The sequence below is a fragment of the Periophthalmus magnuspinnatus genome, chromosome 3 (assembly GCF_009829125.3).
Source record: "Periophthalmus magnuspinnatus isolate fPerMag1 chromosome 3, fPerMag1.2.pri, whole genome shotgun sequence".
Lineage (NCBI taxonomy): Eukaryota > Metazoa > Chordata > Actinopteri > Gobiiformes > Gobiidae > Periophthalmus > Periophthalmus magnuspinnatus.
The window spans coordinates 15,155,348-15,180,985 of NC_047128.1; the positions used below are offsets into that span (position 1 = coordinate 15,155,348).

At 41.8% G+C, this 25,638-nt stretch overlaps 1 protein-coding gene across 1 annotated transcript in view; it reads right to left on the minus strand.

Moving 5' to 3' along the window:
- prmt3 (protein arginine methyltransferase 3) overlaps nt 1-25,638 on the minus strand; it is a 68,935-nt gene that overhangs the window by 8,465 nt on the left and 34,832 nt on the right. Inside the window, exons 12-15 of the mRNA XM_033982884.2 lie at nt 22,733-22,920; nt 17,833-17,919; nt 3,841-3,891; nt 2,462-2,549 (exon numbers count right to left, since the gene is read on the minus strand). Coding sequence (XP_033838775.1) covers nt 2,462-2,549; nt 3,841-3,891; nt 17,833-17,919; nt 22,733-22,920 — 414 coding nt within the window. The remainder of the gene's footprint in view (nt 1-2,461; nt 2,550-3,840; nt 3,892-17,832; nt 17,920-22,732; nt 22,921-25,638) is intronic.

The following is a 25,638-nucleotide window of genomic DNA, read 5'->3' on the forward strand; positions in this document are numbered from 1 at the left end:
ATGCCCAAAATCTCCTCGTCTTTTGCTCATGTTAAATACTTCACTGTTACTGTTCTGGTCTGGGGAGACAGAGGCCGTAAATCTCAAGTTTGTACTTTAAGGTGACTTTGAGAAAAAGAGGAGAGTGGGGAGGAGAAGACAGAAGAAGAGGAGGAGTAGGAGGAGGAGAGAGGAGAGAAAGGAGGGGAGAAGGAAAGAGAAAAAAGAAAGAAAGGAAATAAGGAGCGTAAACAGAAAGAGGAAGAGAGGAGGAGAGAGAGGGGGGTCAGAGAGAGGTGAAGGAAAGAAAGAGAGAGAGGAGAGGGTGGCAAGAGGGAGGGAGAGAGAGACAGAGAGTGAGAGAGAGGTGTATATGAAAAAAGTGGAGACAAGAAGGGGAGAGGGAGACGATGAAATAAAGAGAAATAACAGTGTACAAAAAGAAAAGGGGGGATAGAAAGAGCGAGGGGAGAGAAAGGAAGAGAAACAGAGAGAGAGAGAGAGAGTGAGAGGGTAGGGAAAGCAGAGGAGAGAGAGAGGAGAGAGAGAACGGTGGCAGAGAGAGGCGTTAAACTGTAGAGTTTTACGGCCCTTTGTGCAGATCCCAGTGGGACATCAATAACGTGTATCTACTCTCACTGCAGAACGGACACTATGGAGAGAGAGAGGGAAAGGAGAGAGAGAGAAGAAGGGGACAGAAGGAGAAGCAGAACAGACACTACAGAGAAACAGAGAGAAGGAGGAGGGGGGTAAAAAAAGGGAGGGAGGAGAGAAGAGGTAGTATTTACTCTCACTGCAGAACAGACACAACAGAGGGAAAGGAGAGAGGGAGAGAGAAAGGGAGAGGTGTCAACTACAGAGAGAAGAGGGAGAGGGAGGAGAGAGAGGGGAGAGAGAAAAGAGAAAGGAGGCATAGGCGGAGAGAGGAGAGAAAGCGGGGCATCCACTACAGAGGGAGAGAAGGAGAGAAAGGGTAGAGGGAAGTAGGTAAGAGCGGGGTGAGGAAAGAGCAAGTGACAGAGAGAAAGAGAGAGATGTGGGAGAGAAAGGGAGACAGTAAGATAGAGAGAGAGAGAGAGCCAGATCCTCCAGCTAGGTACTCCTAACCAGAATAGTGGCTATTTGGTTTAAGGTTAAAGGTTAAAACAATATGAAATGCGACTCACACAGTTCAAGAATCCTGCTGCTAACCACTCTGCCACTGTAATGTAATACAGTGCTGCGTTTGTACTGTACTGAATAATGATGCATTCAAGAGCGCAGGACGTTTTTGTGCTGCTGCTGTCCACTGTCTGCGTGGCATCTGATACAGTCCACTTAATAAATGACCCAATCCTGCCTTATCACAGGCGACTGTGCCCAAAGATAAAGCAACAACAAGACAGTATGCTAACAACGCAGCTATATCAGACAGGCACAGAGCCTGAGGAGCAGAGCCAGAGGAGCAGAGAGGAGCAGAGAGGGGCAGAGCCAGAGGAGCAGAGCCAGAGGAGCAGAGAGGAGCAGAGAGGAGCAGAGAGGGGCAGAGCCAGAGGAGCAGAGCCAGAGGAGCAGAGAGGAGCAGAGAGGGGCAGAGAGGGGCAGAGCCAGAGGAGCAGAGAGGAGCAGAGAGGGGCAGAGCCAGAGGAGCAGAGCCAGAGGAGCAGAGAGGGGCAGAGCCAGAGGAGCAGAGCCAGAGGAGCAGAGAGGAGCAGAGAGGGGCAGAGCCAGAGGAGCAGAGCCAGAGGAGCAGAGAGGAGCAGAGAGGGGCAGAGCCAGAGGAGCAGAGCCAGAGAACCAGAGCCAGGGGAGCAGAGGTAGAGGAACAGAATCAGAGGAGCAGAGCCAGAGGAGCAGAGCCAAAGGAGCAGACAGCAGTAGTATGATCTAATGCTGCGTTTAACCTTGTACAACCTCAACATCTGCTGCATCTCTATGGAACAAGAGGTCAATGAGAGGACACCAGAACATGTGACCTGCATGAGGGAGCACCTGTCAGGAACACTTGTCAGGAGCAGGGTCCAGGAAACCCACACAGACCACAGCTAGGTACCAGGCTCCGATCTGGTCCACTGCTCCTGACAGGTTAAACCCGTAGACTGTATAATAAAAGTGGACTAAGTGTGGCATCACCCTCAGCGTTCGGCTCCAAATGAAGATCATCGAGACTAGCAGTTATAGCGGCTAATCTGCAACCAGGGACCATATTTGGAAATCCAAAAGCAAAACCAAAGAGCCAATCAGGAGCAAGGCTGTTGAAGGTACACTCCCTTTCCCACACCGCTGGTTTAGTGGGGGGTTAGAGCTTAGCAACATGGCTGTCAATCACATAGAGCTCCTCCCACTCTCTCTCACCTTCGCTCAGGGAAGGAGCTTAAATAAGGCTCCTCCCACACTGTCTCACCTGAGCTCAGTGGGAGAGGATTCTAACAAGCTCCTCCCACACTGTCTCACCTGCACTCAGGAGGAGGGGCTTTTATAAGACTCCTCCCCCCTCTCTCACCTGTGCTCAGTAGTAGGGGCTTCTCGAGAAGGAACACAGTCTGTTTCCAGTGAGTTTTTGTGGCATTTGGACCGGTTGAAAACATCACCTGCAAAGCACAAGAATAAAATAAATAACAATATTAGTTTAATAAGTTAATTAATTTGATATAGTAAAATTTCAAATGGAAAAAAGGCAATTTATGTAAATAAGAGATTCTATTCTAGAGATTTTCTAGATCTCAACCAGGTCTAAACTAGGTCTAAACCAGGTGTAAATCAGAACTAGTCCAGGGCTAAACCATGACTAAAACCCAAGACTAAACCAGGTCTAAATCAGGACTGATCTGGACCAAAGACTAAAATAACCCTAAACCAGGACAGAGCCAACACTTGGGTAAGCTTTACCAGGACTAGATCAGGTATAACTCAGGACTAACCATGATCTAAACCAGGTCTAAACCAGGACTGAACCTGATCTACAACAGGACTGAACCAGGACTAAACACTGGCTCTGCTTTTTGCTTCCTCAGCGTTCTCTCTCTGAGCTTTCTCGCCTCGGAGCAATCAGATCTAAATCAGATCTAAACCAGGTCTATACCAGGTCTAAACCAGATATAAACCAGGTCTATACCATGTCTAAACCAGGTCTAAACCAGGATTAAATCAGGTCTAAACCAGGTCTAAACCAGGTCTAAACCAGGTCTATACCAGGTCTAAACTAGGTCTAAACCAGGATTAAATCAGGTCTACACCAGTTCTAAACCAGGATTAAACCAGGTCTAAACCAGTTCTAAACCAGGATTAAACCAGGTCTAAATCAGGTCTAAACCAGGATTAAACCTGGTCTAAACCCAGGCTAAACCCAGTCTAAACTCTGGCTCTGCCTTTTGCTTCCACACTGTTCCCTCTGTAAGTTTCTCACCTTGGAGCAATGAGGTCTAAACCAGGACTAAACCAGGCCTAAACTAGGCCTAAACCAGGCCTAAACCAGGACTTAAACCTGGCTCTGCTTTTTGCCACCTCAGTGGTCTGTCTTGGAGCTATCTCTCCTTAGAGCACATGTGTCAAACTCAAGGCCTGTGAGCCAAATGTGGCCCTCCACATCATTTCATGTGGCCCTCGATAGGGTAAATTAAAAGTTATGTTGGTCTTAAAGTCATTTTACCAGGAGATACGCAGTTACACAGCCATATTTTTACATCTAGGCAAATGCATAGGCAAAATTTGTAACTTGAATAAGTAATAAATACCGAAACAGTGAATTAACAAGTTAAAAAAGTAGTTAGATTTATTTTATATCTGGCCCTTTGAGAGCAGTCATTTTGCTGATGTTGCCCTTGGGGAAAATGTGTTTGACAGTTTTGACCATAATGAGTTTTTTTTTAAAGAGTCACTCACCTTCTGAACACAGCTGCGCTCGAACAACACGTCGAAGAAGCCCACCAGCGCCTGCACACAACAGAACAAACATCATAGTATGAAAAATCAAAAATCTAATCTGAAACGTAAGTGTGGTTTGTGAAGAACAGAACAGTGTGACAGCTCAGAGCAGACACATTTACATTAGCACCATATTCACTACAGTGTCAGATACAGGAGAACAGGGACTATTAAAGCAAAAACATTAACTATATATACTTATCAACTTACTTTTTTTTCTATTTAGAAGAATGTGACTGAAAGAAAAGCTCCATATTGCCTCTTTATTGTATAATACTATGGAAGCCTCACAGGGACAAACAGCGCAAAGCCCACTTAAAACTATAAAGAATAGCCATTGTCAGAGTGGTCAGTGATCAGCAGTCCAGGTCAGCTACTGAAACAAATTCAACTTTGGTCTGAAATATTAATCTGCTAAACAGGGATTCTCAAATTTTTTGAGACCAGGGACCCCAAGATCCCAAGAACTTCCTATCGTTCACCACAATAGCATCATAATGCATTTCAGAAGTTCATATCATGTTTATAAACAAAACTGGATAAAAGACTCATTTCTCTTAGTTATAGTATTGGTGTAGTTGTTTACATCAAAACATTGTACGCTTGAAAGAAAGTAGTAGTATTCCAATACATTGTGCTAAAATAATGTGTTCACCAGGAGGGCACTTAAGGCAAAGGGCTAGTGCTCTGTCTCTGCACGTCTGTGCTCTTCCAGATCTGAGTCGGGTCCTGAATAAATAATCAGAATAATAAATCAGAATAAATCAGAATAAATACAAAACTTTTTTGCATTAAATTAACCGTGGCATTTTGATCATTAATTAAATTAAAAAAGTTTAGCAGATATATTTTATTTCAACTTGCTGCTTGTGGGATATGATTTATTTTTCCCCCCCCAAAAAAAGCATGTCTAAACAGCTGTTAGAATAAAACATATCCAAACTGCATCCATCTGAGTCAAAGCAAGATTAATAACTATTCCAGTCCTTCTCCTGCACATTTCTCTGATTGCGTCTGTTAAAATCACACACGTCTTTGGCTCTGCTCTGATCGGCTGAGTCAACAGCTCGTCCCCAGGGCCCTCTGCTCTGCAGGGCACTTGTCACCACTGCCCACCTCTCTCCTCCACCCTCACCTCTCCGTCTATCTCTCCTCCACCCTCCCGTTTCACTCTCTCTCTTTTCCAATCTCACCTCTCTTTGCATTGCTCTCCATCTCTCCCCCTCCCTCCCTCCCTCCCTCCCTCCTTCCTTCCCTCCTTCCTCTCCCTCCCTCTCTCCGCGGGGCCCTTGTCATCACCACAAAGACATAAATTATGAGTTAGCGTGCGCAGCTTCGGGACGTTTCGCTGACAAAAGCAAACAAATGCCACGCTTGCAAAATTAGCCCTGTTAGCTTTTCTGTGACGCGCTGCTGAAATGCTGCAGCTCAAAAATAAATGTTTTTTAAACAGAAGTATCACAATAACAGAAATAAATAAGAGAGGATTGAGACCAACCATAAGGACAAACTCACAAGTATTCAGTTTTATTTTAGTATTTTAAAAAGAGGGGGTATTATGCAAAATATTTTTATTTTTTATTTTTAATATGTAATAATGCTGTTCCCCCAACAAAACAATAAAAGGTAACATGGTGATCTAAGTATGTTATGCGTTAGCAGTTAATATCCTAAAGAAGTAAAATATTTCTTATACATCTGTACTCTTGTTTAGTTCAGATGTCAAAAAAGTATTTAAATTGATTATAAAACTAATTATCAAAAATAGATTAATCTGAACAAGTATTGATACTTAAAACTAGAGATTCACTGATCTGATACTGGTATCGGATATCGGCGCTGATATTGAAAAGTTTGCTGGACCAAATATCAGCTTCCAGATATCGGTTCAGTCGATATCCTGGTTGGGCATCATTGTAATTAGATTATTATTTCCTGGTCATAGTCGGTCCAGAAAGTCTCATAATGTTTGGGTTTTTATTTTACCGTATTTCCCGGACTATACGTCGCTCTGGAGTATAAGTCGCACCAGCGAACGAATGCATAATAATGAAGAAAAAACGTATATAAGTCGCACTGAACTATAAGAAATGTATTTGACAAAATCCAAGACCAAGAACAGACATTTTATCTTTAAAGGCAAGTTATAATAATAACAATAAAATAAAGGCTGAATAACAGTACAGCACGCTAAAGTTACACATAGAAAATGAACTGAATACATATTAATAGTTAATTAGATAACTACGTGAAAGAAATATATGCCGGTTTGTCCACAAATACGAGAGACATTTTTCACTGATGTTTACTGTGGTCTTATGTCATCACAGTTCATAGCGTAGAACTAGCAAACACATAAAATATAACATACCTCTGGCTCATATTACATATGCACACAAAATAGCATATGAACACATGAAAAATACACATACCACTTGGGCCTGCAAGTAAACCAACCAGTGAACTGAAAACTTTATATTATTTGTTATTTATTATTGTATCTTAAATAGTGCTCTGTCGGGTAAGACTTCACTTTAGCGCAAAAAGCTGATCCAGAAAACAGGAAATGGTTCTCGCGACCTTAAACTAGACTTATGATAAACTAAACATTTACAATATTGTTTCAAATGAAAAATTATCACCTTTATGGTCTTATAAAAGAAGGGAAAATAAATAAGGGGAAATTAAATATGAAATAAATAAAAGAAAACAAGTCAAGTAAATTTTCTTACAGGTATTACAAACACCAGCGACATCTATTGGTCAAACAAGTGAACTGTAACATGTATAATCAACCATTACATAACACATGTTTATTCAACTACATGAAGAATAGACAACAAACTGAATATGTGTCTGGTATGTTAACGTAAGATATTAACAGTTAATCAGATAACTAAAGCATAAAAAACAAGCTAACAACAACAAGCTTACTCTAGATCTCACTCCAAATCACTAAATCTATTGAATTCTTCATCCTCAGTGTTGCTTCTGAACAATTCCACCTGATCCAGAAGTAGATGAAGCGCTGCTTCCACATGGCTGTCATACACAAGTTGTCAGTGAGACAATAATAATAATGGCTTACACTTGTAATGCGCTTTACAAAAGTGCTACACTATAGTCATTATTCATTCATTTCCACACTTGGTGATGGTAACTTACTATTGTAGCCACAGCTGCCCTGTGGCAGACTGAGAGAAGCGAGGCTGCCAATCTGTGCCCCTCCGACCTTCGGGTTGGGGGACTAACACTCTAACCACTGAGCCACTGTCGCTCCACGAAGATGTGAAATTATATATTTTAATAATATCACAAATAAGTCACATCTGAGTATAAGTCACACCCCCGGCTAAACTATGAAAAAATGTGTGGAAAATACGGTACACAAAGTTGTTCTACATAACACATATGGATCATTTTAGTTTAAAGGTCATATATTACACAAAATTGACTCTTGTGAGCTTTAAGCCATGTTATAATGTTGTTACCTTCTCAGAAACATACCAGAAATTGTGATTTGTTTCATTCACACATGCAATCCTGGGTTATTAGTCTCTCTACATCTCCAAAGCTGTCATTAAGCGCTGGTTTTCACATTCACGGCTACTTTCCTGTTTCTCAAACTATGGTACAACCCCTTGAGGTGGTACTTGGACATCAGTTTGCCTCATTTACCGTTCATCTTATCCCCACTTTGTCCTCCTTTGGATAATTTCTGGTTTAGAACTATCGTGGAAATGATGCCGTCCACTATTAGACTGGTTTGGTCCTAGATTAGACCAGGAATAGTCCTTATATACCTTGCTTAGATCTGGTTTAGTCCTGTTATAGATCTAGTTTACATCTGGTCATACTAGGAAAGTCAAATCTTTTCTTTGGTGGTACTTGGTGTGAAATGTTTGAGAAACATTGGTCTATTGTCTAGGTATTATACAAAAGAATTCACTTTTAATATATACCACTGTGGTATCAAAATTGGTATAGCCTTACTATCAAATTAAACTACGGTAATCCAAGAATCCCATGCATTTCAGAACATGGTATCGAAAATCAAAGTACAGGAAACATATATAGCCAGTAGAAGATTTGTTTTTTAAAGTGATTTTTACTGTCTTAAAAAGGTGACAAAATGAACTAGTTAGTTTTACATGGTTTGCAGTGGTCCAAAGTTATTCCTCACTTACCTTATGCATTTTGAGCATCCTAATTATTGCCACCACGGTAAAGCTAACAACAACTAGCATGCTAATGTAAACTTCCTGATTCCCAGACAATAAAATACTTTATAATTACAGACATTACACAGTGGACTAATTTTGATCTCAAGAGCTGCTTATACAATATGTCTGTATTGGGACAAGACAAACTCATGGAAAAAAAAAATCAGGTACAGAGCCTTTAATTGTTCTAATTTTCTATCAACTGACACAATTGATTTAAAATATTGTTGATCTTTGGAGCAGACTGATGAGGAGAGAAAGCAAATGCGCCCTTAGAGACTCTGTGCTCTTAAACAGAACTGAGCTGTCGCTGAAGTAAACTGCCAAAGTTATAAATCTAAGAAAACATTTTCCTTTAAATAACTTCCATTTTACGGGTGAGTTCCACAAACACGATTTGGGCTGATCTTTATGTGGACCGCAGTGCAGCAGAGGGGCCATGACAGGAGCATAAAGCAACCAGAGAGGTGACCACAAGTACCTCCACACCCCTACGGCTGTGTGAGCTTACCCAGCAATGATCACTCTATCCTGAGGAGAATAGAGGGCTGATGGGGGGTCTGAAGATGACCACTACTACCTCCTCCAGCTGAATCTACAGCCTCCCTGAAGCTGTGTACTTTACCCCCTCAGTCACTCTTTCCTGGGCAGGACACAGCGCTGAGGGGGAGTCTGGAGCTGGAGGTGACACTCCCCTAAGGCTGTATACTTTTCCCCAGCCTCAAGCACTATTTCCTGGGCAGGACACAGGGCTGAGGGAAGGGGGGCCTAGAGCTGGAGGTGACACCCCCTTCAGGCTGTGTACTCTTCTCCAGCCTTGCTCACTCTTTCCTGGGCAGGACAGAGGGCTGGCGGGGTGGGGGGCTGGAGCAGTGGAGGGAGCTCTATCAATCTCCACATCGCACTTGTAGTGGCAATGATGCAGAACTAATAGCTTTTAATCCTGCTGCAGCTGACAACCGGGGGGAGGGGGGGGCGAGAGAGGGGGGGGGGGGGGGGGCAGACCAGGCGATCAATGAGAGGAGCAAGAGAGTGAGAGAGGGGCCAGCGCAGAGACCAGACCAGAGCCAGGACTAGGATGAACCAAGTCTGAACCGAAGCTAAATATAGATTTTAGACTTGGTAACAGATCTGAGTCGGGATTCTAGTCACAGGGAGAACATACAAACTCCACACTATTTGGAAATTGAACCTAGGACCTTCTGGTTTGAGAGAAGAGTATTGTATAAGTTATTTTAGCATTTAGAAAAATAAAAGACCAGACTGAATAAGATTGAACGAGAAGCCTACTAAAGGGAGAGCCAACTATAGGAGAGAATTCTTTCATTAACATACCAGTATTCAGCAATTGTGTCATTTGGAAAGAGATTTTACCCACATTCCCAAAACATATTTACATAGTTGAAAATCAGATACTAATCCATAATAAAATAAAGTAAATAAAGTACTACCATTTAATGTTGAAAATGAAATTCTATTGTCTTTATAAAGAGTGTTTATTATTATTATTGTGGTATCACATCAGTATTGAGTGTTGAGTATTGAGTATCGTGACAACACAATTTTGTATATTTCTATATTTGATGCAGAGACAGGAAAGACAGGTGCGGGACAGGTGAGGAACAGGTTAGGGACAGGTGAGCAGGACCTGGGTGTTAGCAGCTTTTATAGTTTGGTGTTTTTAGCCCAAACTCAAACATCTGTGTAACATGTGTGTAACTGCTCCACCACACGATTCCCTTTGGCTCTGAACCTTTAAAATCTGGGGAATTCTGACAAACTAAAACATGTTACTGTTTTAATGGTTCATTTTGGTCCATTTTAGCTGGAGGAAGATCCACAAATGAGTTGTTTTTAGAGCATTTGATCCTTTGTTAAACTATTTTTAATTTATAGATATGCATTTTGTCAGCAGCTATTGTTTTAGCAATTTTCTAGCACTGGTTTAATCCTGGTTTAGATATGGTTCTATCCTGGTTCAGTCCTCGTTCAGTCCTGGTTTATTCCTCCTTTAGTCCTGGTTCAGTCCTGGTTCAGTTCTGGTTCAGTTCTGGGTCAGTCCTGGTATAGTCCTGGTTTAATCCTCCTTTATTCCTGATTCAGTCCTGGTTTAGTCATGGTTTATTCCTCCTGTAGTCCTGGTTCAGTCCTGATTCAACAAAAAGATGTCCACTGCAATCCTTAAATGGCTGAAAAATGCTCCACAAGCTTCATTTTTTATCACTGTTTCAGAGTTCTCTCTGTTTCTCCCTCTCCTCTCTCTCTATCTCTCCCCTCTTTTCTCTTCCTCCATATCATTCACTTTCTCTCTCCCCTTCTGTCCATCTCCCTGTATCTTCTTTATTCCCCTCCTCCCTTTCCTCCTTCTCTCTCTCTTTTTTCCCCTTCCTCTCTCTCACTCTGTCCCTCTCCGTCTCCCTTCCTTTCTCTCTCTCTGTAATTCTCTCATTAGCCTGTAGCTCGTGTGCAGCTGTAGCGTTCATTAAATGTGTAATTGTGTTAGTTTGACATGCTCAGTTATCCACTTTAGGGACGATATGGAAGTCCTAGATTAGTCCTGGTTTACTCCTGGTTTAGTCCTCCTCACCCCTCTCCCATTCTCTCTCTCTCTCTCTTTCTCTCTGGCCACCCCTCTCTCCCTCCAGGCCCGGCTTCTGTCTGTGTAAGTGATGACTGAGGCCTCCACGGCGCCCCTGCTGTGTCACCGCTCACACTGCGCCTCAGACACACGGACAAATTAATAATTATCACCAGGATAACGCCACGAGGGAGCAATCCATCACCGAGAGGGAGAGAGAGAAAGAAGGGAAAGGGTGGAGGGGGGAAGAGAAGAGAGAGGGAGAGGGGAGAGTGAACGAGAGTAGAGGTAGGGAGGGATAGAGAAGAGTGGGAGAGAGGGAAAGAGAAGAGAGCGAGAGAAGGAAGGGAGGAAGGTGAAGGGGGGCAGAGAGAGGAGAGGGGAGGGAGAAGAGAGGGAGGGAGAAAGGAAACATAAAGAGTGGAGGGAGGGATAGAGAAGAGAGAAAGAGAGGAGGGAGAGAAAGGAGGAGAAGAGGGGGAAGGAGAAAGGATAGGGAGACAGACAGAGAGAGGGAGACAGAGAGAGAGTGAGGAATGGAAGGAGAGGGATGAATGGAGGGAGAGGGATGAATGGAGGGAGAGGGGTAAAAAGGCAGGGAGGGACACATGATAACAACAGACCTGGGAAACGCTCAGATAGTCTTAGTTCTAGTACTGTCCTGGTTTAGTCCTTGTTTAGTCCTGGTTTAGTTCAGGTTTAGTCCAGGTTCAGTCCTGGTTTAGTTCAGGTTTAGTCCAGGTTCGGTCCTGGGCTCAGACAGATTGATGGTGATGATCAGTGTAACTGCTCAGTACAATGGACTCAGTCTGTTATCCACAAAGAGAGGCCATAAAACTGTCAACTGTTGACCCAATAAAAAAAAGGACTAAACCAGGACTAAACCAGGACTAAAAGAGGATTGAACCAGGACTGAATCAGGACTGATCCAGGACTGAATCAGGACTAAACTGAGACTAAACCGGATCTAAACCAGGACTAACTCCCCGTCCTGCTCCCCTCATGGGACCCCGCCTCCCTCCACTCTGTAAACCAGTATCAGTCCCGTCCATGTGTGGCTCTGACATCAGTGATAAATGACGGTAATGTGGTGTCATCACGATTATGGCACAGTAACTTTAATTGAAAAAAATGACTTGTGTTTAAAGAGAATCCCAAATACACAAAGTCAAGTGTTCAGTGTGGAATAACGAGTAAAATAAATAAATAATACAGGACCAGTCAAAGTCAAATGGAGATTAATGTTATGAAACGCAGCTTAAAACTCATGTACCTGATTTTTCTCAGACATATTTTATAAGCAGCTCTTGAGGTCAAAACAAGTCCACTTTGTACTGTCTGTATGTGGTTATACAGCCTTTTTTTTGTCCGATAATCAGGAAGTGCTTATAAACTCATTACAGTGAATAATTACTTAATTAATAATAATAACAACTTTGGACTAGTGTTGTCACATTATTAAAATTTCAAACTCGATTTCAATACTAAGGAATAGACTGAATACATAATACTAATTCCAAGACCGCAATAATAATAATTAAAAAAACACTCTTTAGACAATAGAATTTGATATTCAACATTAAAAAGTATCTGTGTAATTCCTCAGTCATCCAGGGAGGTTTCATAGTGGTCCATGGGTGTGTACTAGACTATGTGTCTTATACTTGTTCTGATACAGCTCAAGATCATTCTACAGCTATTCAAGAAGGGTTCATTTCTGACTTTTTTAGTCTCAATACTTGCTCAAATGAGCATCTAGTTTTGGTACTAGTTTAAGTATTGATTATTATCTGAATTTCAATACTTTTGACAACACTTTGGACCACTGCAAACCATTTAAAATGAACCAGTTCTGTTTTTCAGGTTTTTAGACAGTAAAAATCTGGTACACTGCCTTGAAAGACAGGTGGATAGTTTTCGCAGTGTGTGTGAGGGGTGTGTGTGCATGTGTGTGCATGAGCGTGCGCGTGTGTGAGGAGAAGGGGGGACTCTCTTAAAGGGGCGGTGCTGCTTCGCTCCAGTGCGTCTGATGGACTCTCTGCTTTTGTTGTTGTCCAGAGTCCATTCATCAGACTCACTAACTCCACCTCCCACCTCCCACCCCCCTCTTCCCTCATTTTACTACATCTCCATGGAGACGAGGCTCCTCCAGGCCATTTACAGGTCAGATCTGTGGAAAGGTGATCTCTCTCACAGTAAGAATTAGAGCTGCAACATTAATCACAAGTGAAATGGCAATTTGAATAGACATAATGAGCAAAAGCTGCCATCTTTGAAGTTCCACAATTTTCTCCACAAATAACAGATTTAAGTATTTTTGTCAATCTTTCTGGATGTGTGGGGACTTTGGGAACTTTAGAACTTTGAACAGAATCCCGGCATTAAAATATAAATCAAACTTCTAAACACATTTACGATGTTTGTCAGAAAATTTGCAATTCTTCTCAAATCGTTCAGCCCATAAACTTTTAGTTGAATAACCAGTTGATGGAGTCTGGATTAGTCAAACTTCTGTGTACATGGTAGTTTTTGTGCAAGAGTCTAGTCATTCTAAGAGCTTTTGGCAGCCTCCCTGGTTCAATTCCTGGGTCTTTCTGTGTGAAGTTTGCATGTTCTGTGTTGCGGTGGGTCTCCTCAGGGCACGCCGCTGTCCCCCATCAACCCAAAATATGCACAATAGAGGTCCTGCAGTTGTCATCACGCAATCCCAGTATGCACCTCCAATGTATTTTTACACTGATATTGTTTTTTATTAGGTTTTATTTGAATGATTCAACCATAGTCTCATAACAATTCAAAAACTGTATGTTGTGTATTATCATTATCATTATAGTCTATTAATTAGGCAGAGAGAGAGAGAAGTTTAAAGAGAAAGCCCCAAATGCTTTTTGATAAACACTGTTCATTGGCATAACATTAACTGATTGCTTAGAAATGTCAACTGTAGAAAATTAAATCACAAACTTAAGTCAAACCAATGTTTTTTGTGCTTAATACAGTGACATGAGACATTTAGCTGCTAACAGGCTACAACATCTACACAGTAACGTTACAGGTGCAAGGACTTATAATAAAGTATATTTTTGTGAAGGGTCACTAATGGGTCACTAATGTTTAAATTGATTAGCTGTAATAGAAATCATTGTCTACGAATACATTAAAAGACAAAAAAAACTCCAAAAGCTGAAATTCATTCCTGCTAATTCATCAATGTCTATATTGTGTCTCTGTCAAATGTAGTCACATGGGCACAGGAGCTCTATAGGTCAAATCCTCCCACTGAAGTCTTCACCAAGACTAACTCAAGATCCGGAGATGGGTCCCACTGCTTCTGACAGGGTTAACCCACAGACACTGAAAGATGGGTGAAATGTGGGTTTAACCCAGAGACACTGAAGGATGGGTCAAATGCAAAGGACAAATTTTCCTACGTGGACAACAAAGTGTACCTTAACCTCATACTGTTGGGCAATAACATCTCCATGGAGACGAGCAGGTAGGGCAAATGCCCACCAGAAATGTTACATAAAGCACCTTAAGGTATATAGGTTGTTTCACAAAGTACCCTGAAGATATCCACCCTGACACAGACAGAACAATTTCTGCACACAAAGACGCCACATGTTCTTGATATTGAACTGGGGACCTTGTGGCTGTGAGGTGACAGTGCTAACCACTTTGTCACTGTCCTGTTTCCTGTAGACGTACAATTGGTTTAGACCGGGTTTTGTCCTGTTTTGACCTGGTTTCGTCCTGGTTTAGACCTGGTTTAGACATAGTTTAGACATAGCTTAGACATTGTTTAGTCCTGGTTAAGTCCTGGTTAAGTCCTGGTTAAGTCCTGGTTTAGTCCTGGTTTAGTCCTGGTTTAGTACTGGTTTAGCCCTGCTTCTGTCGCTGTCCTTGGTCCTGACAGACTCTGTATTTAAATGTGATGGAGGCTCATATTGTCTCAGCTCTGCAGCCTCAGCATTTTCACTTTTACATCCATCTGAGGAATCTCTGTCCATCTTCATCATCACATCTTCATCACCTCAACCCCGTCACCTCATCATCGTCATCACTGTATCACTGTATGACCTGGGCACGCTTCTCCTCCTGCCTTACCTGCTCTGAACAGGGCCAGAGGGAAGGTTCTGTCATAATCATAAGTCCGAGTGGCACGTTAGCATGCTAGTCGCTGTTAGCTTTATAGTGATGGCAAAACTCTACCCTGGTCTCTGATAGTTGAGAAAAGTGCTTATAAACTCTTCATGGTGAATAATTAGGATGCTCTGAATGCATAAGGTAAGTGAGGAATAACTCTGGACCACTGCAAACCATTTAAAATGAACTAGGTCTATTTTTTCCCTTTTTAAGACAGTAAAAATCAGGTACAGAGACTCTAAACCTCTCTTTATGTAATGCATTGGGTTAGGCTCATGTTGGATGGATTACGCTCTGGGGGAGGGCACAGGGGGAGGAAAACTGAATCCACTTTTTATTTTCACTTTTTATTTTTATTCAAATCCTAAAAATCACTCATTCTAAATGCTCTGTTGTGGTTTTGTTTTGTGCCTTTCTCTCCTCTGGTAATGGTCAATCGATACCTGATATTACATCTCCTCTCTCTCCTCTCTCTGCCTCCCTCCATCCTCACCCTCTCTTTCTCTCCTCGCTCTCTCCCTATTCCTCTGTGTCACCCCCTCTGCTCGCTCCCACTCATCTTTCCTCCATCCCTCCATCCCCCCCTTTGGACTCTTTCTCATCTCCATCCCATCCCTCCATCAGTTCCTTCCCCTCGCTCTCCTCCTTCTCCTGTCCTCCCCTTTTCTGTCCTGACACCCCTCCTCTTTCTCTCTCTCTCCCTTCTTCTGCTGCCCCATCCCTCCTTCTCTCCTCTGTCCCTCTTCTCCTCTGTCCCTCTCCTCTTTCCCTCTACCCTCTCACACTCTTTTTTCCTGCTACTCCATTTCTCTCCTTCTTCCTCCACCTCTCCTTCCTCTCCTTTCCTTCCTCTTTTCTCTCTCTGCTCCTCCTCTTTCTCTGGTGCAGTGTTTCTACAAGAATTTGTAAAGTACCTCATTTGTCCTCTCCTCCTTCTCTCTCCCTCTTCCTCTCTTCCCCTCTCTTTCTCTTTCCTCCTCCCTCTCTCCTTCTGTTTCCTCCTCCCATGCAATGTTTCTAATAGGGTTTGTAAAGCACCTAATTCTTCTGTCCTCTCCTCTTCTCCTCTCCTCTCTCTCCCTCTCTTCCCTCCTCCTCTGGTGCAGTGTTTCTAATAGGATTTGTAAAGCTCCTCATTTTTCTGTCCTCTCTGCGCTGCTGTAATTGAAAACGTCCCGTGCAGATATCGGATTTTTTCACAAAACAAATGATGGCGTTGGAGCGTGCTTGTGTCGCGGTGTCCATAACACGCTCCGTTCAGAGTCACGCGTGTGCAAGCCTCGTTTATATCAACTTCTCCTGCTATAAACTCCATCATATCAGCTCCGGTGTATGTCCTCCTGCATCGCACACTATTACTCACACTGAGTTTCTGATGTGACCAAAGACCAGGGGACAGCAGGACTTTGTTTGGTCCAGTTTTATTCCTGGTTAAGTTCTAATTCAGTCTTGGTTAAATTCTAATTCAGTCCTGGTTTAGTCCTGGTTTAGTCCTGGTTTAGTCCTGGTTTAGCCCTGGTTCAGCCCTGGTTCAGTCCTGGTTTAGCCCTGGTTTAGTCCTGGTTTAGTCCTGGTTCAGCCCTGGTTTAGTCCTGGTTCAGCCCTGGTTTAGTCCTGGTTTAGCCCTGGTTTTAGTCCTGGTTCAGCCCTGGTTTAGTCCTGGTTCAGCCCTGGCTTAGTCCTGGTTCAGCCCTGGTTTAGTCCTGGTTCAGCCCTGGCTTAGTCCTGGTTCAGCCCTGGTTTAGTCCTGGTTCTTACTGGTTTTGTTCTTGTTGAAAGTGGATGTAATTATATAAGACTTGTTTGGACATTCAAAGTCACTCTACGCGCGGTGGTAGCAACGGCCCCTCCAACCACCACCACCAAGCACATTGTCTAGTTTGAATGTAATTAGTGAGAGTTGAAGTGTCTTGGCTAAAGACACAAGAACAGTTTCCCCACTGTGGCACCTGGTATTCCCAGTGGTCGTCCATCAGAGTACTGATCAGGCCCAGTGCTTATCAAAAGAGATCTGACGACATCTGGCTTTGATGTTTGGCCACAAAAAACGGTGTGGTTTGGTTCAATCTTTGTTCAGTCCCGCTTTAGCCCTGGTTTAATCGTAGTTTTGTCCTGGTTTAGTATTGTTTTAACCCTGGTTCAGTCCTGGTTCAGTCCTGGTTCAGTCCTGGTTCAGTCCTGGTTTAGCCCTGGTTTAGTATTGTTTTAATCCTGGATCAGTCCTGGTTCAGTCCTGGTTCAGTCCTGGTTCAGTCCTGGTTCAGCCCTGGTTTAGCCCTGGTTTAACCGTAGTTTAGTCCTGGTTTAGTATTGTTTTAATCCTGGTTCAGTCCTGGTTCAGTCCTGGTTCAGTCCTGGTTCAGTCCTGGTTCAGTCCTGGTTCAGCCCTGGTTTAGCCCTGGTTTAACCGTAGTTTAGTCCTGGTTTAGTATTGTTTTAATCCTGGTTCAGTCCTGGTTCAGTCCTGGTTCAGTCCTGGTTCAGCCCTGGTTCAGCCCTGGTTTAACCGTAGTTTAGTCCTGGTTTAGTATTGTTTTAATCCTGGTTCAGTCCTGGTTTAGTTTCTCAGATCTGGAGAAGGGTTCAGCTAGGTACTGACCAGGACTAGGCTCAGATCTGGGTGGATCCCCCTTCGATAAATGTGTTTGTATCAGTGACAGAGATGGGTATAACACAGTGAACACTCACTCTGACTCCTGCTCAAGAACCAAAGTGATCCATCAAATGCAGAGAGAATTTTTGTCTGTCTGTTACACCATATAACCAACTCTGACAAATCTTGACACTATCTCTCGACCCGGGAGAGAGCACTAGATTACTCAAACATGCATGGACATCTAAAACCTCTTGAGGCATGTTTTTGATGAGGGAACAATGTTATAACATGGTAGAAAGCTCAAAAAAATCCCCCTCTTGAATTAAAATAAAGAGGACTAAACCTGAGGCAGTGCAGTTTCCCAAACAAAGTAAATCCATTAACAGGGTTACAGTGTCATTACTCACAGTACAGGGGGCGCTGTTCATGATCTTAAGACAGAACTCGGCTTCAAACTCCAGATCGGACAGGGACACACTGTTACAGTTGAACCTCTGCAAAACAGAAAAACTTTATTTAAAATTTAACTCAAATCATGAAGCAGAGACACTTGAAATATAAACAGACCAGACACACAAACATCGGCTATGCTAAAGACTATCTGACACACAGAGTCCTTTACAAAGCACATCACTAAATGAGCAGATTTAATCACAATTCTCTTTTATAACTTGAGTTCAAACCCTGCCAGACACAGGCAGAACATGCAAACCTCACACAGAAATGCCCCACGCGGTTTGGGAATCGAACCTGAGACCTTCTTATAATTTTTACCACACAACTCACAACAATTACAAAAAAATATCACTGATGTAAATATCCAAACAGCAAGACAAGATCCAGGTATTTCACACTGACTGTTTTTCAGATTTAACTGTTTTAAATTAAAATGTGTTTGACTCAAAATATTCAGTAAGTTCCATTTTAGTTTAGTCCATTTTAGCTTAGGTCCTCGTTCAGTTTTATTTAAGGGTACAGAAAGTTAAATCCATATTTTGGAAAATTCTTTATGGAGATGGATGAGTTTAATGCCATACTGTGGAATATTATAGCCAGAAGAACAATATTTCCATGGAAACAAGTAGGAGTTAGGTTTGTGGAGAAGCAAGCCAACTTGGATACATGTTTTTCTATGTACAATAAAAAAACGACCAAAATGAAAATAAAATATGTTTTTTAAAAGTTACATGCTGTGGCTTTAAGTTTGTATTTTAAGCCACTAACTAAGCATTAACAGTTTTTGGCATTGACAGGTGATTGACAGGTGACAGACAGATGCAGATAGACAGGTGTTGTTTATGACAGATGGTTTTACAGCTCTGCTCCATCAGGTGTGACACAGAAGAATGACAGCGACAGGAGCATCGATCTGAACACGAGACACTTCGGGATCATATCTCAGGTGTCTTTATATTAAACTATAAAACAGAGTACGGCACATGCATGTTTAATGTGGATGTCATACTTATCGTCATAGACCGTTGCATCTGATCTCAGAAACATAAAAACAGTAAATAAATACATTGAGTTGTTTCGGATAAGTCATATGTGCAGGTAAAGCGTTTGCACGATAACCACAATGATGCAAGTTTGATATCAACTCCGAACACTGCTGGAGACATTTATAAACAAAAAAAAAGAGAAAAATACATTGTCATCTTATTCAGTGTCTTCTCACCATAGCCTATGTTTAGCATTTGAGTTTATTTAGAGATCCTGTATGACACAAAATTGACTCTTGTGAGCTTTAAGCCATGTTATAATGTTATAATGCTTCAAAAACACATCTGGAGTTGTGTTTTGTTTCATTCACACATGTCTGAGTAACTCTTTGTCTACATCTCCAAAGCTCAAAATGCTCCACCTTCTGATGTCATGAAGCAGTACTTTTCACGTTGACAGCTCCTTTTACCTTTTGTTCAGTAGAGATTGGCAGTTTTGGAGCTGAAATTATCCAAATGATTCTAGTGAAGGTGTGTGGGGGTTTAAAAACACAATGGTGCTCCTTTCTATATAACTACATGACATCACAAGGTGGAACAGCGTGTTTTCACTTTAGAAATTTAAAACTCAGCCTAAAAATGCAACTCCGGGTACATTTGTGATGAGATAACAACATCATAACATAGGTCAGAAAATAGTGTAATATGGGCCTTTTAAATAAACTGTACATAAGATTTTGATTATCATAAACTTGACCTCTCAGTGTCTACAAATACGAGGTAAAATCAAATAACATTTACTGATAACAATTGTAGTGCTGTTTTATTCTTAATAACAAAAACACTGGACATGAATCACATTTATTTATGTTATAATTTGCTGTTCTGATTCAAGATGTTTATCCAATCAGAAAGTAGAATGAGACTCACAGGAGTCTCTCATTTGTGTTGCCAGTTTCAGTGCTGAAATCTAGTAAACCTAAAATGCCTCTCTCTGATCTGAATAGTCACTACCTAAACCCCAGCACCTGCAGCCAATCATGAGTCAGTGCTAGTGCAGCGTCTGCAGCTCAGTGAGTGAATTATGGAGATTCTGAGCTTTCACATGAGGCCTGTCCATAAACTGATAAACTTGTTTGTGTCTCTGTCTGCAGGTTAAGGCTCTGGACACACAGTCTCAGATGTGACTGTAGGACCTGTTTAAAACTATAAGACACAGAAAGCAGTTCCTTTAATACAATATTATACACTTCCTTTAATTTGCATAGAATAATTACTCATTAATCTGCTCATTAAATTTTTTAGCCTGGTCTTGGTTATTTTCATAAATGTGTGGAGGTGGCAGGGTGCAGCAGGCATTGTGGGAAAGTGTTACATACATGTCACGATAATCACTACATTGACTTATGGCTCAGTATATGACAGATGGAATAATCATTTTAGGGGCTCAGTATTTATCATGAGGACTTTTTCTTTGCTCTAGTTGGGAAATGTGTGTTATTTTTCATGTATTTTTCGTTTATCATTAGTATTTACTTCAGTAATATATCACACTTCAAAATGTGTTATTGTGACAAGACTACATGGCCTGATTGTGTCTATGACTTTAAAGTGCTGGTTGAACTACACATTTCACTAAAACACAGTTAAGGTCAATATATTTAAGGGTTTACAAAAAAATGTATTTGACTTTTTTTTAGGTATAAAACTTTACTTCCCGGTTGGAAATCATCACACGAGGGAATTAAATAACTGTTCCCTAGAACCATGCTGTACAGTAGACTCTAACCCAGGGGTATATATTACACTAGAGATTTGGCCTGTAACATGTAGCAAAACATGAATATGCAAGGCTCATTGTACAAATTGTTTTCCAAATGCATTAGTTAAATTAATAATTCATTTATTAAATTTCAGTTAAATGAACTTTGAAGAAGGTTGACATTTACCTATTTTAATATAATTTAGGATTAATAAGCCCAAAGGGCCGTGTGTGGCCCCCGGGCCGTAGTTTGCCCGTGTCTGCTCTAACTCCTCTAGTGTCACAGACATTATGATTTGACAAGAAAACGTCTTTATTTAGTAAAAAACGTGTTTTAAAAAATGTGTTTTGTAAGTGTAAATTGTGCTGAACCGTTGGACAGAGTTCTCCCACTGTGATTTAAAACTCTTTAAAACAGAACTCTCTATTTCCTGTAATTATAAACACGATTGATGTAAAACTATAATTTATATTTTCAACAGATATTATTCCACCAAACTAAGTAAAAACTAGAGAATCATCAAAACTTGCCATACGCACTTTAAACTGAATAAATGAGATGAGAGAGGACAGGAGGGGGCGCTGCAGAGTCATTAATGGGACCTGGATCAGAACGGTGTGATGAGACTTGCCCTCGTCACGACAAGTATCGATTACATCATCAAACGCCATTATATCAGAGCTACGGACATCCATCACCACGGAGACAGAGAGGATAGCAGGAGAGGAGAGAAGACGGAGGGGAGAGGGGAGAGAGGAGGGGAGAGGAGGATAGGAAGAGAGAGGGAGAGAGAAGGAGAATGGAGAGGAGAGGGAGAGAGAGAGACAGGAAGAGAGGGAGGAGAGTGGGAGGAGAAGGAGGAGAGGAGAAAAAGAGAGGAGGAGGTGAGGATAGATGGAGTGGATAACAGTGGAGGAGAGAAGGAGATAGAGAGGGGAGAGAGAAGGACAGAAAGAAGAGAGAGAAGAGATAGGAGAGGAGAAGAGGGAAGACAGGGAGAATACAAGGAGAGAGCGGAGGAGGAGAGAGAGAGGAGAGAGAGGAGGGTCATCACAAGGAAAATGGAACGCAGAGGGGGAGGAGAAAGGGGGAAGAAAGGAGAGAGAGGAGAAGGGAGAGAAAGAGGAGATGAGGAGAGAGAAAGCATCATAGAAAGATCGAATGAATACATCACAGAGGAGACAGAACGGATACAAGGGAGAGAAAGGGAAAAGAGACCAAGGGAGAAGGAGAGAGAGCATCACAGAGGAGACAGAAGGAGGCAAAAAGAGAGGAAAAGAGTGAGGCAGAGAGAGTGAGAAAAAGAGAGGGACAAATACGGGAAAGATTGAGGTTGAGAGAGGAGGAAAGGAGAGAGGGAAAGAGAGAGAGAGGAGGTGAACAGTGTGAGGCCCTTTTGTTTGGAGTTTGCATGTTCTCCCTGTGCCCGAGTATTGCTTCTGATCAAAATTTAAAATGCACAGAGCTGGTGTGCTCTTGGGCTCAGCAGGTTTTGGGTTGGTAGTACGGATGTCACAATCCAACACAAGTATCGGTATCGGCTGCCCATCTAGGTAACAGCTTGGAATGGATTTGGTGAATAGATCGGGCAATACATCAAATACAGTCCTCTGCACGTAGCTGTCACTGCAGCTAACGCCCAGAGCAGCTGAAACACAGACCTACATGATTAATGTCAGAGGTGGTATTTGTTTTACCTCCGTGATGTTTTCACTGTGTCTTAAGAGTGAAAAACAAACTTTGGACAAATCAGAGCAGAGCCAAATGTGTGTTTACATATGTTAAGTAGCCATGTGCTTCTGGCCTCAAACATAAAAAAAAAATATGTTGAAAAAACCCAGAGGCAAAAAACATCACCAACTGACTCTGTTACTATGTTGTGAAATTGCTGTGGAGGAGTTTAAGTTATCATTTTACAATATTATAACAAATTATTAGGCTAATTTTAAGTAAGCCTATTTATATCTGTAATAGTTTTATTCAACTGGGGCTAAATTCACCATGGAATACTTCATTATTTATAAAAGCACAAGCATGTATGTATATGACATGATTTAAACAGTACATCCATAGGTGTTCTGTATATTCGATATGTTCTTTACCTTTATGACGGCTGGTTCACACATAAGCGCTTCAGGTCGTACCACCTCCACCGCGGCCTCCGGGACCACGGCTTTCTTCATCACGGACATATCAAACCCAAACACGCTATCCCAGAATGCAACGTGCTCCTGGTGCAGGGCGGGGTCAGACAGGGCGGCCAAGCTCATGGTGCAAACGTCCGGGTACACTAAAGGAAGAGAGGGGGAGAAAGAGGGGGGTGGGAGAGAGAGTGGAGGGATAAGTTAAAGTGCATATGACAGCTTTTTCTAATTCTGACTTGGTTTGGTGGGATAGCACCTGTCCTAAATATTTATCATAGTTTTACATCAGTTAAGTAGCAGTTTGTGAAGAAAAGTCCAAAAATACAGGAAGTAGTACTAAGTTGTAAAAAGAATCTCTCTGCCTATGTTGTGAACACAGAAAGCTCCATCCAAAATGCAGAAAAAGAAAATTTGCGCACAAGGAAGATGTTTTTCTGACAGTTTAAATCATAATTTATAGGAGATAAATGATGTCTAGCCCCCATTCCTGTTCAAATATGGAGTGTCTTTCCTAACAAAAATTGCCTCTAACTCCCCTTTCAAACCATTTTTTTTTCTTTGGTTAAGATCTGTGCCTCACTATCTTCAAAGGAGTGGTTAGTGGCTTTGAAATGGAGATGTACGGCAGACTGGGGTCCCAAGGAGCTCTCCCGACATTGTTGACACATCCTCTTTTGGAGTGGCTGTTTACTTTCTCCAATGTAATGTTCACTGCACTCTTCACTACACTGAATGGAGTAGACCACATTTCTTTGTTTATGGCTTGAGGTTTTGTCCTTTGGGTGAACCAGTTTCGGGCTTTTAGTGTTTGTAGGTTCAAAATAGATTTGATTTCACACTGTCGGAAAATTCAAAGTACAAAGTTTGCCGTTTAGTGGAGGGTGTGAATCAAAAAGCAGGTCTGTGTTTGTGTGTGTGTTTCCTGAAGACTTCTACCTGAAGACCCCGGCCCTCTCCTATAATTACTACACAATCTAAGAAGGTCAGTTTGTTCTCCTTGGCCTCTTCTAGTGTGGACTTGATGTTCTGATCCACAGCATTAATATGTGCAGTAAAGGGTTCCAGATCTTGAATTCTGAATTATAAACCAAGCCAAGTCAAGCCAAGACAATTAAAGTTAAATTGTGTGTTTAAAGGTCGTTCTACCTCCCAAGAATAGGTCAGTCAGTGAGGTATGTTTATATCTGTTTGAGGTAATTTTTCCTGTCTATATTTTATATCTTTTTATCACTTAATTACCTATGTAACAGAGGCGACAGTGGCTCAGTAGTTACAGCTGTGATGGCCCCACGCAAAGGTACAAACACAACCCTAGTTTCAGTCCTCTAACTTTTTCATTTAGCGGATGCCATTTTGAGGACTTTTGACCATTCTAATGATACATAAAAACATAAATAGTGTAAACTCCTTCACTGGGGCAAGTTCTATCAGTCTGTCGTTGATCATTAACATTAATATAGCTCCCTACACATAGTCCATGTACTGTGATAGAACACACATTAGACTTATGGATCTTCATAACGCCACATATGTCCACTGCTCCGAGTGGTTTAAAATCACACTCATCTATCCCTATCACCGTGTGGTCGCTGGTTCGGTTCTGTCCATCCTCATAAGGCACTGATGTGACTTTAATATGAGTTTAATGTGAGAAACAACGAAGAGGCCAAAGGGAGGAGAGGGGAGCATTAATATACAAGAAGAGTGAAAGAAGTAGGGAAGAGAGGAGAGGGGGGAGGAGAGGAAATAGATAGAGAGGGAGGGAGCAGGGCCAAATGGAGGAGAGACTACGGCATTAATATAAAAGAAGAGAGAGAGAAGGACGAGAAGGGGAGAAGGAGACTACAAAATCAATATACAAGAGAGAGGGAGAGATGGAGAGAGAAAGAGAGTGAGAGAAAGAGAGTGTGTCAATATACAAGAAGCGAGAAAAGGGGGAAAGACAGAGGGAGGGGAGGAAAGGAGATTACAGAATCATACAAGAACAGAGTAAAGAGGGGAGGGGGAGAAAGGCAGAGAGGGTGAGAGAACGAGGGAGATGAGGAGAGGGAGAAAGAAAGGAGGAGAGGTGAGAGGCCAAAGGGAGGAGAGTACAGCATTAATACACAAGAAAAGAGAGGAGGAGGTAAGAGGGAGACGGTGAATAAAAGAGAAAGAAGGCCAAAGGGAGGAGCCCAGAGCATCCATCCTCCTCGGTGTGAGACAGTGTGAGAACTCTGCCCCAGTTTCACTTCAGTTTGACATCTGTACATGAACAGTTATAATATAAACATGCAAACATTTCAGGGCTGCAACTAAAAATTACTTTGTTAATCAATTAGTCTAGCAATTATTTTTTCAATGAATCAATTTCTTTTTTAGATTGGCCTGTGAAAATGAGAGTTTTTCTAAATTTGACCCAGGTGTAGCTAAAGTTATCCCTTTCGAGGACATCTTGATGAAGTTTATTTACAGACCATTTTTTTCCATCAAAAACACTAGATCTTCCTGTGTCATTTTACTTTGAGTCATAAAGGCTATTCTCTTGTACATGGCATGTTTTATGTCTGTGTATAGTGCAAACACGATAATTGGATTACTACAGTGGTTGACAATAATCTGAATAGTCGATTAGTTGCGATTAATCGACTTAAAACAGCCTTAAACCATTTACACATACTGTAGCTCCTGTTTTCCACAAAATTCTGAATATTCACCCTCAGGCTCAGGGTGGGTGATATACCAAGAATTCATATTACGATTACGATTTCGATTTTATCATGATTTATGTGTTCATGTTTTTACTGACAGAGGATTGGCTATAGACCAAAAACACACGAGCTGATCACTGACCATTCTGAATCTGGGTTAAATTAAAATGTAAA